Raw genomic sequence first — 17,153 nt, forward strand, 5'->3', positions numbered from 1 at the left:
CGCGGGCGTGCTGGAGCCTATCCCTAACCCCGGTCCTCAGAACTGTGAGGCAGATATGCTAACCACTCGTTCAACGTGCCGGGTGATAAATGAGCAATAATTGATCAATAAAAGTAGCGAGCGACATTTAGATCATTGTAACGGAGTAAAAGTACAGTTACCGCTAGCTGCCAGCGTTCAAGGAGTACGAAACAGCCTATGACGACAGCGACGGCTACCCACCCCACCTCAGGAAAAACTCATCGGATCTATACGATTCACGTAATTGGCCTACTTTGAGTTCAAAACGGCGAATTTCGCTGAAAGGCCGTTGATTTGCATGTATGAGAAGCAGTAACCAAATTGGACACAGTCACAATCAGACAAAAAAAAGAGTAATTAACAAAATGAAATTTCTGACTGATTTTGTTTTTGTCTAGCAGTATAATCAATTTATTTTATATAGATATACTCTATTAGGCCGGTGAGGGAAATTAAGAATTTATTGAGGACTGTTTAGTAAGTCAAAATATCACGTGAAAAAGTTTGTCATACTATTGCTTAAATCCTGTAAATGTACATTTTCTTCTTGTGATATTACATGCATGTTGCAATTTTACGATAAATACTAGTAGTCTGTTTTTCAGAATAACCAGTGTAGTTTAAAGCTTAAAAAAAAACAAGAAAGTGGACCTTGATTTGTTTTTAAAGTTGTCGTCTTTACTTGAGCATGTCTCCGTGCAAACATAAGTGACACAAAGACATCTTTGTACAAGATTTCATTTATTAACTATGATACAGATCACATAAGGCCTTGCTGTATACACCATTCCCACTGAGACAAATTACCAGACTCAGCAAATTGACATGTTCTTTTCAGTTTACAGTACTTCATTACTTTGTTTTTTTACCCATTATGACCCCACCCCCCCAAAACTGTTCATAATATTTTGTTTCATTATCTTTTAAATAGTACAAGTGGTGAAGCCCTCCTCTTCCTCTTTGGGGAAGAATTCATGCACTATAGTGGGCATCAAAAGAAATGTTTAAAAAGCATTTTTATTTCCTATTAAAATAAAACCATAAAAAGAAACTTTCTATCACCACTGACTAAAGGGCAAAATGTTAAACCCGGGCCCTCCCCAAGCATACCATAAAGAACCCCATTCGACATACTTTTTCTTGTTTGTTTGTTTTTCCCTTGTTTTATTTTTTTTAATTTTTTGTTTTTTAACTTAACAGACATCTGACACCATTGTTTGGGGGGAAAAAAATGTCACATTTGTTTCTGTTTTAATATTCAATTGTTCTGCACGGTCACCTTTTTTGTCCAGTCTTTGGCTGCCTCACAGTCATTTCAACACACGGATTGGACTCACCAGTTCACACACACGCACACGCTACCAGTGGTCAACAACTCCCTCACTCTCCCAAGGTATCATCCCCTTGTTCCTAATAATATGGATGAGCGAACAGGCTTAGCCAGCGGGGGCAAGTGAACACGAGGGGAGCTGCATTCTTTGCCGTCACCTTTGTTTGGATCACGAAGCTGTCTGGACGTCTGCCACGCACAGCTCGTTTAACATACACCTAATTCCAGCACACACACATTTAGGAACACACACAAGAAAAGGGGGTAAATAGGTAGTGTTGTGATAAAAATGTATAGTTCAGTGATTGTTTAAAAGGCTTTCGGGCCAGCGAAGGGGTGTTCATGTGACCTTGGTGAGCTTCTGTGTAACAATACACAAAAACGCACTTCAAAAGCGGTTTGGATTATGGATCCTCCAGGCCCCCGTCTCGCTGGTTTCTAAGGTAACAGCAGGCCAGGGAAAGGGAATTTGGGATACTCCGTTCCAGTTGTGTAGACGGATGAATGGACTGTCTGTTCCGGTCTCTAGTCCCAAAAAAACAACGAGAGCCGCTCTCGGATGGAGAGGGTGGCAAGGAGCTGAAGTAGCTGAGCAGTGCCGTTGGGGGCAGTGTGGCGTAGCGGTCGAATTTTAGCAGAAACAACAAGCTGATTGAATGACAAGAAAGGATATTAGGACCCCCAAAAAAGAGGAAAATTCACATAAAATGCATATTTCAAAAAAAAAAAAATTCACATAAAATGCATGTTTTCCAGGTAATATTACCACTTCATGTTGTAATTTTATGAGGAAAAAAAGAAGTACCTTGACAAGAAAACAGTTGTAATAATAATAATAATAATATAATTAACGGCTTTATTGTAAAATTCTATTTTCTTTAAAATATTATGGATAAATTGTACTTTTATGGGCATTAAGTCAAAATATTACAAGGTGGGGGGGTAATAATATGAGATCAACTTTTTTTTTAAACCAGGTAAAGCACGGTGGTCGACTGGTTAGATTGTCAATCCCCGGCCCCGCCTGTGTGGAGTTTGCATGTTCTCCCCGTGCCTGCGTGGGATTTTTCCGGGCACTCCGGTTTCCTCCCACATCCCCAAAACATGCATTAATTGGAGACTCTAAATTGCCCGTAGGTGTGAATGTGAGTGCGGATGGTTGTTTGTTTGTATGTGCCCTGCGATTGGCTGGCAACCAGTCCAGGGTGTACCCCGCCTCCTGCCCGATGACAGCTGGGATAGGCTCCAGCACGCCCGCGACGCTAGTGAGGAGAAGCGGCTCAGAAAATGGATGGTGGAAAACCAGGTAAAGTTGCAATATTACAGAGGGGGAAAGGTCATCATTCCACATGAATAAAATAGTTTACGAGAATAAAGTGGAAACTGGTCGGTTAAAACTAGCTCCATGTTTTTCTTGTAATATTACATGATAAATGTTGATTAGATAACTTGTAAAAATTCGTTTTACAAAAATAAAGCTGTAATAATACGAGAAAATAGTTTACATTTTACAGGTTTGAAAAAAAAGTTGTGATGTTCCAAGAATAGTGGTAATATTACAAGAAAGCCCTCCATAATGTTTTTTCTTAATTTTTTTGCTATTATTGAAAATAATTGTAATTTTACATGAAGTGGTCATATTACAAGAAAAGCTGTACTATTATGATGAGTCTTTTTTTGTCTCCTAATTATGGGGAAAAAAAAAATTTTCAAAGAAAGAACTACTATTTTTATAAAATTAGGAAAATTTCCCCTCATATTAAAAGTTGTAAGTCCGCAAGAATAAAGTGGTAATATTACAAGAAAAACTCTTTAGACTTTTTGTTCTCATGATTCCATAAAAGCTAAAATACTTAATTTTACAAGCATAGTCATGATACTATGCGTGAAAAGTTGTAATTCTATCAAAGTTGTGATATTGTGAGAAGCCTGTTATTTTTAAGAATAAAATGGTGATATTACAAGAACAAGAAATAAAATCACTTTAAAAAAATAATGACAACCTATTTTATTCTTAATAATGACAAAGTTATAATTGTACAAGAATAAAGGCCTAAATTACAAGAAAAATACAGATTACCATTGTATCCTTACAAAATTATGACTTTATTCTTGTCAGATTATGTAGAAGGGTTTAACTGTCATTTTTTTCCTACAGTATTGAGACTTTGTAATATTACAACTTGTTCCAGTAATCTTACTTCAGTCCCGTGAGGTTCCAAATTCTAGTAAGTTCTCTCATTTTACCCCCAGTGTGACCCTAATACGATTATCAATTCATATAACCGGAAATGCGTCTGTGTTTTTTTATTTTAAAGCTCCAATAGGGTTGTAGAGAACCATCTGACAGTGCAATGTCCTCATGCTTTTAGGGGCGTTGAGGAAAATGTTATTAAAAATTTGTTGGGGGTTGGTTGGGGCTGAGTGTTTTGTGCATACCCAACTTGTCAATAAAGTTTAAAGACAATGCGCGATGCCATGCCATGATTACCTCACTTCTTAGAACAGGGATTCCTAACCAATATTTCATGAAAGATGTAGTGCGCTAAAAAATATTTACTGCTTATTTTGTTCATCTACTGTATCTATGCTAGTGACTATAGTGACATGCTCTTCCACTATATGGGAATTAACGTGTATCCACGATTTGTGACATTTTTGTTTTGACGGTGTGCCGTGAGACTTTTCCGAATGTAAAGTATGTGGAATGGCTCAAAAAATGTCGCCTTAGACAAAGGGAAGGCTGACATTAAAAAAAAAAAAAAAAAAAAAAAACACAGTGAAAGCTATTGGCGCAACGCCCATGTAGTGGCTGCTATACTCCGATTGCTCCTCTAGATGTCAGTGGTGTGCTCCCATAAGTGAGAGTGAAGGGTGACGTCAAAGCTCCAATCTCAACAAAAAAAAATGTGCCTTGAAAGTGCTCAGAAAAGTGCTTTTTAAACAAGGTCCTTACTATGAAAACGGCAGCAATGACACACACACAGCAGGTAAACTCACTGCCAAACACAGGTAAAAAGAACACACGCACGCACGCACACACACACTCGCACAATGACTGATTGGCAACAGAAAAGGGTGGAAACTTGAGGTGTGGGCCGACCTTTTAAAATACTATCAGTAGCGTCGTAATGACGGTCACATCCAGATAGAGCGAGCGTACAGTAGACTGAATGCCAAGGGAACGCACCCATGATCCTTTGCCCTGATCTGCAGATCTGGTTGGTTGAGTTCTTTTGTTTTTTTCCTCTTTCTGTCTTAGGTGCTTAACAAAAAGCCTCGAGTGAATCCGTCTTTGTTTGTGTGCATGTGTGCAGAGACAAGGATTTTAATCAGCAAATGTGTGTGTGTGTGTGTGTGGAGGGGGGGGGGTCCCCTCCAGCGAGATTTAAAAAAAAAAAAAAAAAAGTTGTTTTGAGGCTGCTAATGTGTCAATAGTGTGTTCTGAGCTGACGTTCCTCCTGTGCGACAGCATGGAGTCTGGGCTTCTCTATTCAAGCACTCTTCTTCCAAAGTATCTCCCTGTGCATACTGCAGATCCCTCAATGTCCTCATCCCATTTCCTGTCCTTGGTTTCTCCTTCCGTTCCTTTGTGTGTATCTCTTTCCGAAGCACACTCAATCTCTTTTTTCCCCCCTTGATCCCTTGGTGGTTCACAGCGTGTGTTGTTCCGTAGGTGGGTGATGCGGGTGGAGGGAGGGCGGTACCAGGGCGGGGAGGGGTAACTGCGGGGTCGGCGGCGGGGAGCGGGGTGGCAATTGGTGGTGGTGGTGGATGGGGGGGCCGTAGTGCGGGATGACGGGAGGGGTTGCCGGGAGGACGTAAGGGGTCGGGGGGGATGGCGCTGGCGAGGAGGAGTAGCCGCCGGACATGCACGAGTATGCCGAGGTGCCCACGCCGTAGGAGAGCGTGGAGGTCGGCGAGCCTGGGAGGCCGTTGGCCAGTGGTTGATTGTAGAAGAAGTACGCGCACTGGTGGATGAAGCTCTCAATGATTGTCTGGTAGGTGCGCGTGGCGGTCAGCGCGTCCATGGTGGTGAAGTCAGGGCGCATCAGCGTGGGCCAGAAGCAGATGGACAGGTTCTCGCTGGTCATCAGGTTCATCTTGCTATTCTGACTCACCCTGCGGAGCACATTAATCCATTAATTCGGCAATTACCATCCCCCAGAAGTGGGTAGTAACGCGCTAAAATTACTCCATTACATTTACTCAAGTAACATTTTGTATAAATTGTACTTGCCAGAGTAGTTTTAATGAAGCATACATTTTACTTTGACTTAAGAAGAAACGGTACTTTTACTATGGTACAATAATCTACACGCCGCTCGCTACTTTCATTTATCAATAAATCCATGCGCAATCTATTTTTAGACTTTTGTTTTAAACTTCCGCATTGGGCGCCGTTGCTCCAATCCACCATGATTACCACAGTGATGTTTGACTCAAGTTCACCAAACAACACACGAAAGTCACATGTCCGCACACAAAGTCCTCTATTGGGCTTCACGGGTGGTCCGTGGGTTAGGGTTAGAGGGCGACAGCGTGGTGCCTACCCATGCCAACCGTCGGAAAACACGGAAGAAGAAAGCGAGGGTGCAATTAATGAGATTCGTAGGCTGTAGGTGTGGGACGGAGAAAAGTCAAATGAAGAAAACATACTATCATGTTCCATCTCAAAAGTATTTACTGCGTACCCCTAATTTGATTTCTCCCACAAACTGAAGGCTATAAATTGCGTCTCCTCATTCCTCCGTGTTTTCCAACGGTCGTTTTTCTATTTTTAATATCTGTCTCCAAACGTTATATCCAATTACCAAAAGAGACACAGACCGCGGGCCAATCAAAGTGAGTCTTGACAGCTACGCGCGACTCTTGTTGACATAACAGACTACGAACAACAACAGCTTTAACATGCAGCGTAATTTTTTCACAGCCCACTTCTAACTTGAGAAAACACCTTGTGGTAAGTTGGAGATGTTTTGGCTGCCCATATGGCAATATTAGTTTTTGGGTTTGTTTTTTTGTGTGTAAAACATGCACCACCTTTTGGGGTATGTTCTGTTTTGGTCTCTTGCTTTGTCTCTCTCTCTCTCTCTCTCTCTCTCTCTCTCTCTCTCTCTCTCTCTCACACACACACACACACAAAGTCGGGTCATCAAACAGCTTCTTCATCCGGTCCTTTTAGTGGATAAAGCAAATGTTTCTGTAAGGCCCTACGCGTGTGGTGTTGTATTTGTATCACTTCAAAATTTAAATGGTGGCAGGTGTGTGTGTGGACTGCCTTAAACATGAGTTTGAATGTGATCTGTTACTTCTGAACATAGCCACATGCCAGTTATAAGAGGGACTTCATCCTTGTGCAACCAGATTTATTTTTATTTTATTGAAACTTTATTTACCAGGTAAAAGACCAGTTAAAACATAACATCTCTTTTGGAATGGTGACCTGGCAAAGAAGGAAACGAGTTAAACGTCAAGTCAACTTGATTTTCACCACGCCTCTCAAAAAGATACAAAAATAAATCAGTTGAGTTGTACAAATTCTATGTCACATTAATGGTAGAAAAGTTTTTAAATGATTTATCTTGGTCCAGGCGGTACGGTGGACGACCTGTTAGAGCGTCAGCCTCACAGTTCTGAGGACCTGGGTTCAATCCCCGGCCCCACCTGTGTGGAGTTTGCATGTTCCCCCCATGCCTGCGTGGGTTTTCTCCGGGCACTCCGGTTTCCTCCCACGTCCCAAAAACATGCATTAATTGGAGACTCTAAATTGCCCGTAGGCATGACTCTGAGTGCGAATGGTTGTTTGTTTCTATGTGCCCTGCGATTGGCTGGCAACCAGTTCAGGGTGTACCCCGCCTCCTGCCCAATGACAGCTGGGATAGGCTCCAGCATGCCCGCGACCCTAGTGAGGAGAAGCGGCTCAGAAAATGGATGGATGGATTATCTTGGTCCAAATTCTTTTACAACTCAAACCCTGACATTTGAAGAGGGGTGTGTATACTTTTTATATCCACTGCAGCCTTGTTCCTGTTTTTGTAATCTGTCTGGTGAGCATACAGTATTGTGCTGTTTAACAAGTACAAACTATATAGTGTAAGACCATTTCTTGGAGCTGAATTTACCTTAATTTGTTATTTTATAAAGATTGTATTGTTTTAGATTAAGTGATATTGTTCAGCAATATCTGAATTTGCACATTCATACTTTATTGAGTTATTTTAACTTTATTTTACGTTCATGCTCTGATTTAAAAAAATAAATCAGAAGTTGCTCACGAGTTACTCAATAATTTAGTAGTTTTTATTTTCTTACTTTTACTCAAGTAATTATTTGGAGGACTAATTTTTACTTTTACTTGAGTCAAACTGTCCCCTCCAAAAGTATTCGAACGGAAAGGTCAATTCTTTTGTTTTTGTTGTATCCTGAAGACATTTGGGTTTCAGATCCAAAGATGAATATGAAGACAAAAGTTCAGAATTACAGCTTTTATTTCATTGTATTCACATCTAGATGTGTTAAACAACTGAGGACAGAGCACCTTTTGTTTGAAGCCACTCTCTTTTCAAGTTAGAGAAGTATTGGAACTTGTGACTGATGAGTGTTTCTAGTTGTTCAGGTGTTGCCTTTTAGATTTATTGCTTAAACATTAGATTGTCCTTGTTTTTGGCTTTGGGTTTCACCTGGAGAAAAATGCATTTGCTGTTAATCAAAAATGAAGACCGGTGAGCTGTCTATGGGAGAAAAGCAAACCATTTGGAAGCTGAGAGAAGAGGGAAAATCGATCAGAGCTATTGCACAACTACTGGGCATAGCCAATACAACAATTTGGAATGTCCTGAAAGAGCGTGAGTGAAGAAATACACAAAGACAACAGTCAGTGACATCACTGCCAACTTCCACATGGCAGGGGTGAGGGTATCACAGTCCACTGTTCAAAGAAGACTTTGAGAGAACAAATATACACGCTATATACCACAAGATGCAAACTACTCATCAACAAAGTGATGGAAAGGCCAAATTATCTGCTTATGATCCAAAACGCACAAGGTCATTTGTGAAGTACGGTGGAGGTAATGTCATGGCTTGGGCTTGCGTGGCTGCTTCTGGAACGGGCTCACTAGTCTTTATTGATGATGTAACTCATGATGGTAACAGCAGAATGAATTCTGAAGTCTACAAAACCATTTTGTCTGGCAATTTACAGAAAAAATGCATCCAAACTAATCAGGAGAACCTTCATCATGCAACAAGACAATGACCCAAAACACACTGCCAACACAACAAAGGACTTAATCAGGGGGAAAAAGTGGAAGGTCTTAGACTGGCCAAGTCAATCACTGGACCTTAACCCAATACAGCATGCATTTTACCTCATGAAGAGGAGACTGAAGGGAGAAACCCCCAGAAACAAACAAAAACTGAAAAAGGCTGCACTAAAGGCCTGGAAAAGCATTTCAAATGGAAGAATGCAACAGTCTTGTGAAGTCAATGGGTCGCAGGCTTGATGCAGTTATTGCAAGTAAGGGTTATGCCACTAAATGTTATTCACTTTAAGCTAATTTAATCATGTGTGTTCCAATACCTTTGCTCACTTGAAAAGTGGGTGGCTTCAAACAAAAGGGGATCTCTCCTGAGTTGTTTAACACATATAGATGTAAATACCATGAAATAAAAGCTGGAATTCTGAAGTTTTGTCTCATATTCATCTTTTGGTCTGAAACCCTAATGTTTTCGTTATACAACAAAAACAAAGGCATTGACCTTGTCTTTCCAATACTTTTGGAGGGGACTCTATTTATTCTAAAGTAACAGGACTCTTACTTGACTACAATATTTGACTACCCACCTCTGCCATCCACTGTGCTAATGTGCCATGAGAGACTAGCAGGTATGCTGCCGGAAATTATCCAATTTCTCTTTATTTGTCGGAAAAATATTACAGTGGTGCCTTGGTTTGGAATTAGCTGTTAGTTTTTTTGGTTTCATGGTGGGATGGACATTTTATGTAATGCACTTCATTTTGCCACATCTGCTTCAAGGCAAATACATGTATTTATTTTTTTTTAAATTCATGCACCAATTTAAAATGTATAAATCCTTACAGTGCTGTTTTTCTCACTTACTGGTGCTGCAACATCTTGGTGTAAAACAGGAACGGGCACTTTTGTGCTCTGGGACAACATTAAAGCTTTAAAATGGTCAGATGGGCCATTTTTGTATCACTTTCTATTAAATTTGTTATAAATAATTCAAATATTAATTTCATGATTTCTTTTAATGTATAATATATTTTTTATTAACCTCATCTACAAATAAATTGGCATCATCTGTCCATTTTAAAAATCTAATGTGGCCCTTGAGCACAAAAGTGCCCATCCATGTTTTAGACCAAGATTTTGGAGAACCAGATAGTGAGAAAAACTTTGAAGCAAATGTGCCAAAATGAAGTGCCTTACACAAATGTCCATTCTGACCATGAAACCAAAAAAACTAACAGCTCATTGCAAACCATCTGCAAGTGATTAAAGTGCGATGCACTAATGATAATAGCATAGGCCATCAAAACATCACAGGACTGTTCTGGTTAGAACTGCGAATAATGATGTCAAGCGGATGGCATTTCATTCTTCTATTAGCAGTCACAGCATTAACTGTCCTTCGATGACGCTAATTGTGAGTCACCAAATGTCCCAATGTGTATGCATGTGGACCACAAAAACGTCCCGAACAAATCTGTCTGACTCTTGTCGGATGATGTATAATAACAACAGTGCACGCCAGTCCGGTTGTTCCCACAGTACACTTTTGAACAGAAAACCTCTCTCTAGCTTGACAGCAGTCAAAGAATTCACCAAATAATACGACATTACGCATAACAGAAACAAGAAACATAAGCTAATTAGAATCCTCTCAATCATGAAAGCTCTCTGTTGGCCAATCAACAAGTGCCACTGCTTCTATCTCCACCCCTAAGATATTGTACCACAGCATTTGGTACTCCCAGATGTTATGTATTATTTTTACAGATTTTGACACTGAAAACACTGAAATTATCTGTCTTACACTGATGTGAACGAAACTGTATTGCTTGGTAGAAAAGGAGAGAAGGATCATGTTAGCATATCTACAAGTACAACCCCAATTCTAATGAAGTTGGGACGTTGTGTTAAACATAAATAAAAACAGAATAAAATGATTTGCAAATCATGTTCAACCTATATTTAATTGAAGACACTACAAAGACGATATTTAATGTTCAAACTGATCAACTTTATTGTTTTTAGCTAATCAGAATCATCTTTATTTGCCAAGTATGTCCAAAAAACACACAAGGAATTTGTCTCCGGTAGTTGGAGTCGCTCTAGTACGACAACAGATAGTCAATTTACAGAACACTTTGGAGACAGAAAGACATAATCATTAACTTAGAATTTTATGGCTGCAACACGTTCCAAAAAACCTGGGACAGGTGGCAAAAAAGACAGAGAAAGTTGAGGAATGCTCATCAAACACCTGTTTGGGACATCCCAAAGGTGAACAGGCTAATTGGGAACAGGTGGGTGCCATGATTGGGTATAAAAGGAGCTTCCCTGAATTGCTCAGTCATTCACAAGCAAAGATGGGGTGAGGTTCACCTCTCTGTGAACAAGGGCGTGAGAAAATAGTCGAACAGTTTAAGGACAATGTTCCTCAACATACAATTGTAAGTTTTTAGAATTTAGGGATTTCATCATCTACGGTCTATAATATCATCAAAAGGTTCAGAGAATCTGGCGAAATCACTGCATGTAAGCGGCAAGGCCGAAAACCAACATTGAATGCCCGTGACCTTCGATCCCTCAGCATCAAAAACCGACATCAATGTGTAAGGATATCACCACATGGGCTCAGGAACACTTCAGAAAACCAATCTCAGCAAATACAGTTCGGTAAGTGCAACTTGAAACTCTACTATGCAAAGCAAAAGCCATTTATCAACAACACCCAGAAACGCCGCCGGCTTCTCTGGGCCTGAGCTCATCTAAGATGGACTGATGCAAAGTGGAAAAGTGTTCTGTGGTCCGACGAGTCCACACTTCAAATTGTTTCTGGAAATTCTGGATGTCGTGTCCTCCAGGCCAAAGAGGAAAAGAACCATCTGGACTGTTATGGACGCAAAGTTCAAAAGCTAGCATCTGTGATGGTATGGGGCTGTGTTAGTGCCAATGGCATGGCTAACTTACACATCTGTGAAGGCACCATTAACGCTGAAAGGTACAGATTTTGGAAAAACATATGCTGTCACCCAAGCAATGTCTGTTTCATGGACGCCCCTGCTTATTTCAACAAGACAATGCCAAACCACATTCTGCACGTGTTACAACAGCGTGGCTTTGTAGTAAAAGAGTGCGGGTACTAGACTGGCCTGCCTGCAGTGCAGACCTGTCTCCCATTGAAAATACGTGGCGCATTATGAAGCGTAAAATACGACAACCGGACTGCAAGAACGCACCCTAGTGATTAGTTTTAAAACTGCAGCTTTATAGAGGTATTTTCCACCTCCCACGTGACCATTGGTACGTAAGCCAGCCGCCTTGCACAACGTACTGAAGGCTAGAGACGTCGTGTCCCCAGATAACACGTTCACTCCTGGTCCAAGATGATAAAAAAAAATAGTTAAGACACAACAAAAGCGGCAAAGGGCGGATAAACACGCAGAACCTCTATTAAAATTCACATTATTGCAACTATGAATGGGATTAGGGGACTAACTGACTTAAAGCAGCATTTTAACAACGGTGTTAGGCAGGCTGGGAAATCCTCTGATAGCATGCCGCCATGTTTTTACGATGACGTCATTGTTGACTTTCCCAGTGTGCCTTGCACCGTCCTATAGTTGTTCCTATAAAATGAAAAAGAAAAAAAAATACCTCCGTAAAGCCGCAGTGTTACAACTAAACACTAGTTATAGTAATACATATATTACAAAAGAAATAGTAAACCAGAGGACTAATAATAATACTACAGTGTCAAAACTATACACTAGGATGCATCACAGCCTCAATACTTTCACACTAGATGATGTAAATCACAAGATTTAAAACTAATTAATGGCTTTTCTGAAACACATCTACAGCATGGTGGACGATTGGTTAGAGCATCAGCCTCACAGTTCTGAGGACCCGGGTTCAATCCCCGGCCTTGCCTGTGTGGGGTTTGCATGTTCTCCCCGTGCCTGCATGGGTTTTCACCGGGAATTTTCCTCCCACATCCCAAAAACATGCGTGGTAGGTTAATTGACAACTCTAAATTTCCCATAGGTGTGAATGTGAGTGCAAATGGTTGTTTGTTTGTATGTGCCCTGCAATTGGCTGGCAACCAGTTCAGGGTGTACCCCGCCTTCTGCCCGATGATAGCTGGGATAGGCTCCGGCACGCCCGAGACCCTAGTGAGGAGAAGAGGCTCAGAAAATGGATGGATGGATGAAACACATCTACTCATATACCTCATTTCACTGTGAAGGAACTTTTTAACTTTGACTATAACCATGTGTAATGGGTGCTATTGAGTTTTGAAGATTTTTTTGTGGAAAAAAATACAGATTATACACGAGAAATTAAGGTAAATCATTTAATAGCCTCCACTGCCCAATATTATCTTTAATTATTACAAATTTACTAAGAATTTGTAGTTGCATGTTTTGACAGCTATGATTCCACTGATTTTAATGATTAGGTTTTTACCATGGTTTCGTTTCTGTATCGGTATCGAGGTATTTTGTACAAGTATAGTATTGAAGTCAGAATATTAGTATCGTGACAACCGTACTTCTAAATTAAGATACCACTGTACCTGGTTTTCCCAATGGTACGCTATACAACGGGATGAGCAGATTGAGTACAGTGCAGTGGAAAAGTGGCATAATAAAAGGTAGTGTCATCACCGCAATCAAAAGACATCTACGACCTTGTCACTCACTTGTTCAAGTGGCTGATAACATATTTGAAGACCTCATAATTCTCCTGGGGGAAGCGGCGGAGAATGTCCTTCATCGTCTGGAAGCGCTGCTCCCTATCGTTGATCTCTGAATGGTGGCAGAGAGAAAAAAAGGGGGGGAGGGAGGGAGGGAGGGAGGGAGAGAGAGAGAGAGAGAGAGAGATTAGTGGAGGAGGCAGAAAAGTGTCAAAGAGAATAGACCATAAGATGTCACGGAGCAAGGGAGTCATGCAAAGATGAGGGGACCACAATGGAAAACTGTGACAAGGGTAATAAAAACAACTTTACTCAGCTCTCCAAAAATAATATGTGCAGGACACAGTGATTTCCTCCTACAACAGTACACATTTCACATGATTAAAAAGGATGCCAAACTGTGACACAAAGACCACACACATCGGAAAGAACAAGAATATCACACATACGACCACTGGAGATTTCGTTAACAAGCATATATACACACAAAAACACACACATAGGGTGGGTTAAGACTAATTGGCAGTGAGGAGTGAGTCAGAAGAGCTGACGTCACCCATCTAACAGTTGTTCCCAGGTGTACCGTATATGTGAGTGGGGCGGACGAAGCAGCAGATGTTCTCATCCACACGGCACACATGATTTACACGCAGAGAATTGGACTCTCTCATTCCCGCCTTGAGGTCACACCAGATCAAAACCACATTTTAGGTGGAATCCCAGTGCGAGAAACTATCATCAGTGACCAAAGTGTGACTTCTTACATTTCTGTTACGATGACATCAGCGCATATTGGACATGGCAAGCAAGCTAACACCTGATTTGTTGCTATTTGTTGCTGGATGTACTTGTCCAGAATCTGGCTGTTTAAAAAGCTGACTGATTGCCTCATGGGTGTGGAGGCTAAAAATAATGTGCAGCCTAGCTATCCAATATTCTTAGTGCTAAAGCTACATTTATAATATGTTCCCGGCGGCCACGATGGTCGTGAGACGATGCGAGGGGACGGGATGGGCAGAGGTGACAGGCAGTGATTGCCATGGCTACCCAGTGAGAATTTTAATTTGCCACGGCAATAACAGTGCGGATGAGTGAAACCTAGTCGGCCGTAATAAAACGGAGTCAATGAACAATAGCAGTACGTATTAGGGAAACTTGAAAACAGTCTGTCGTAAGACAGGAAGAATATGTATATTTCTCGGTATCTGACATTCACCAGCTACAACTCTTCTAAAGCTAAGCAATGTGTTTAATTTACCTACAATATAACACCTGTTATATTGTTTAATGAGTTTGCGAGAGAGAGATGCACTCAACTCTTTGAGGGCACGCAGATACTGTGCAGTGTGTATGTGAATAACGGGCTCTTTTGCATGTTTTGGTCCAAGAAATAAATTGTTGACAGAAAACTATTATTATCAAAAATTTGTTGAGCAGCATCTTCACATGGCTGCCACGTCAGTGTCTAAAATGTAATATGGCGGCCACGTAGGCACGTGTTTTGGAATTGGATCTAGTCATATTGTATATCTGCGACCTGGAAATACATCAGTCCCATTCTCTGGCTGCATTGTGCCACAGTGGCACGAAACAACACTGGCCAATTCTGAAATTAACAGACTTTGTCAACGGGATTTAAAGTGAGATATGGAAACTATTTTGGACACATTGTTCAGTCCCGACGGTCCGTTTTATCCGATATCCGTTATATCGAGGTTCCACTGTACGTAGAAAAAAAATGGCCCAAATCCTCCCATTGTCGCCGGGAACATAGTGTAAACGTTGCCTAACATTTGTAAAATATATAACCACACACAGTTTTGCTATGCGAAATCCAAGAAAGCTTCCAACAAGTATGATTATCACATAATATTCCATGATTGAGATCAAAACAATGACTTTTAACTCCATTATGGGGAGCTAAGGGTTGTCCAGTGTATTTATTTTTTGGTCCTATTATGTCTTTGAATTTAGGATTTAATCATTTACTCAACAGCAGCGTAATGTAACAGCAATGTAAATAATAATTAGTATTCAGCTTCTTTTGTCCAGGATGGGATGTATCCACTCCTGATAGCTTTACTGATGTCATGTTGGCTCTGCAGGTGGTGTGTGTTGTGGTAATGTGATGTCATAGTAAATGTTATTCAAGCCACCAAGAGCCACTACCCGTTTTTTTAATTTATTTTGTTTTTTAATGAGGGGATAAAAAGCCGGGGTCTATTTGAGGTGCGGTGTTTATTTAGTGAACATCGCAGACTGAGATTAATTGGGGCGCCACTATTTCACACATGAACCTCTAAAGTCGTAATTTCTATACTTTGGATATTTGTGGGACTTGAACCAGCCACAATCAGGTTTCCAAGGCTTTTAAACAATCTGAAAGGAATGGCCCAACCTACAATAAATGCAACATACAATATAAATCACACATAGCAATAAAGACTTAAATATGGCGAAAAATGTTTTTATTTTCATCCAGCAAGAGGGGGAATTCTAGAAAAGCACTGCATTAGTTGGTAATCGTCTACCAGACGAAGCTTTCAAACTGCACTTATTTTCTTTCCCAAGCATTCAGTCCCTCTATTGTGGTACAGCCTGCAGGAGCCTTATCATGTCCCTGTCACGGCTGAGGGGTCTTACTGGGGCCATGAAAAAATTAAACACACACACACATATATCTTAGTGTATGCGTGAGCGAAGCAGGGTGACAGCACTACGCAGCCTTGGGCTAAATATTTGGGACGATGCCAGTCAAAGCTCTGCCTTAAATCTTTATTCCTGAGTGGAAGCTGGGAGACAAAAAGAGCGCAGTGACCTCATTTACCTCAGCAACGACTTCATCAGGGAGACCCGATTCTCCTGAATCCTGTCATCATCACCACATTTACACATTTACCAAGCCTGAAGTATTTTCGCCGCCATCCTATTCTGCATAGCTTGTACTGAGCGGTGAATCCAATTCTCTCCATGAATGGACTTGCCTTGTGAGAGTTGTGCTTGTTAGGTTAACGAAATGCAAAAGGGATTTCAAGGAAAATCCAATACACTTCGGGTTATAATAAGCCCTCCTCCTCCCACCAACTTTACTACAATGCCAATTCCAATTAAGTTGGGACATTGTGTTAAAAATAAGTAAAAACAGAATACAATGGTTTGCAAATCATGTTCAACCTATATTTAATTGAATGCACTACAGAGACAAGATATTTAATGTTTAAACTGATAAACATTAATGTTTTTTAGCAAATAATCATTAACTTAGAATTTTATGGCTGCAACACGTTCCGAAAAAGCTGGGACAGGTGGCAAAAAAGACTGAGACAGTTGAGGAATGCTCATCAAACACCTGTTTGGAACATCCCACAGGTGAACAGGCTAATTGGGAACAGGTGGGTGCCATGATTGGGTATAAAAGGAGCGTTCCTGAATTGCTCAGTCATTCACAAGCAAAGATGGGGCGAGTTTCACCTCTTTGTGAACAAGTGCGTGAGAAAATAGTCGAACAGTTTAAGGAGAATGTTCCTCAATGTACAATTGAAAGTAATTTAGGGATTTTATCATCTACAGTCCATAATATCATCAAAAGGTTCAGAGACTCTGGATAAATCACTGCATGTAAGCGGCAAGCCCGAAAACCAACATTGAATGCCCTTGACCTTCGATCCCTCAGGCAGCACTGCATCAAAAACCGCCATCAATGTGTGAAGGATATCACCACATGGGCTCAGGAACACTTCAGAAAACCAATGTCATTAAATACAGTTCGGCGCTCCTTCGTAAGTGCAACTTGAAACTCTACTATGCAAAGCAAAAGCCATTTATCAACAACACCCAGAAAAGCCGT

The 17,153-nt window shown here is 40.8% G+C and overlaps 1 protein-coding gene across 2 annotated transcripts in view; it reads right to left on the reverse strand.

Annotated features, from left to right (window-relative positions):
* Positions 1 to 745: 745 nt before the first annotated feature.
* arhgap35a (Rho GTPase activating protein 35a) overlaps positions 746 to 17,153 on the reverse strand; it is a 120,688-nt gene continuing 104,280 nt past the window's right edge. The window contains exons 6-8 of one of the 2 annotated variants that reach the window (XR_009768892.1): positions 13,313 to 13,418; positions 4,542 to 5,473; positions 746 to 1,999 (exon numbers count right to left, since the gene is read on the reverse strand). Coding sequence is in view for 1 of the 2 variants with exons in the window: in XM_061681474.1 (XP_061537458.1) it covers positions 5,005 to 5,473; positions 13,313 to 13,418 (575 nt within the window). In the remaining variant the exon portion in view is untranslated. Of the gene's footprint in view, positions 5,474 to 13,312; positions 13,419 to 17,153 lie in introns of both variants that reach the window. The other variant, XM_061681474.1, reaches the window with a different exon arrangement.

Source organism: Phycodurus eques, chromosome 7, assembly GCF_024500275.1.
Source record: "Phycodurus eques isolate BA_2022a chromosome 7, UOR_Pequ_1.1, whole genome shotgun sequence".
NCBI lineage: Eukaryota > Metazoa > Chordata > Actinopteri > Syngnathiformes > Syngnathidae > Phycodurus > Phycodurus eques.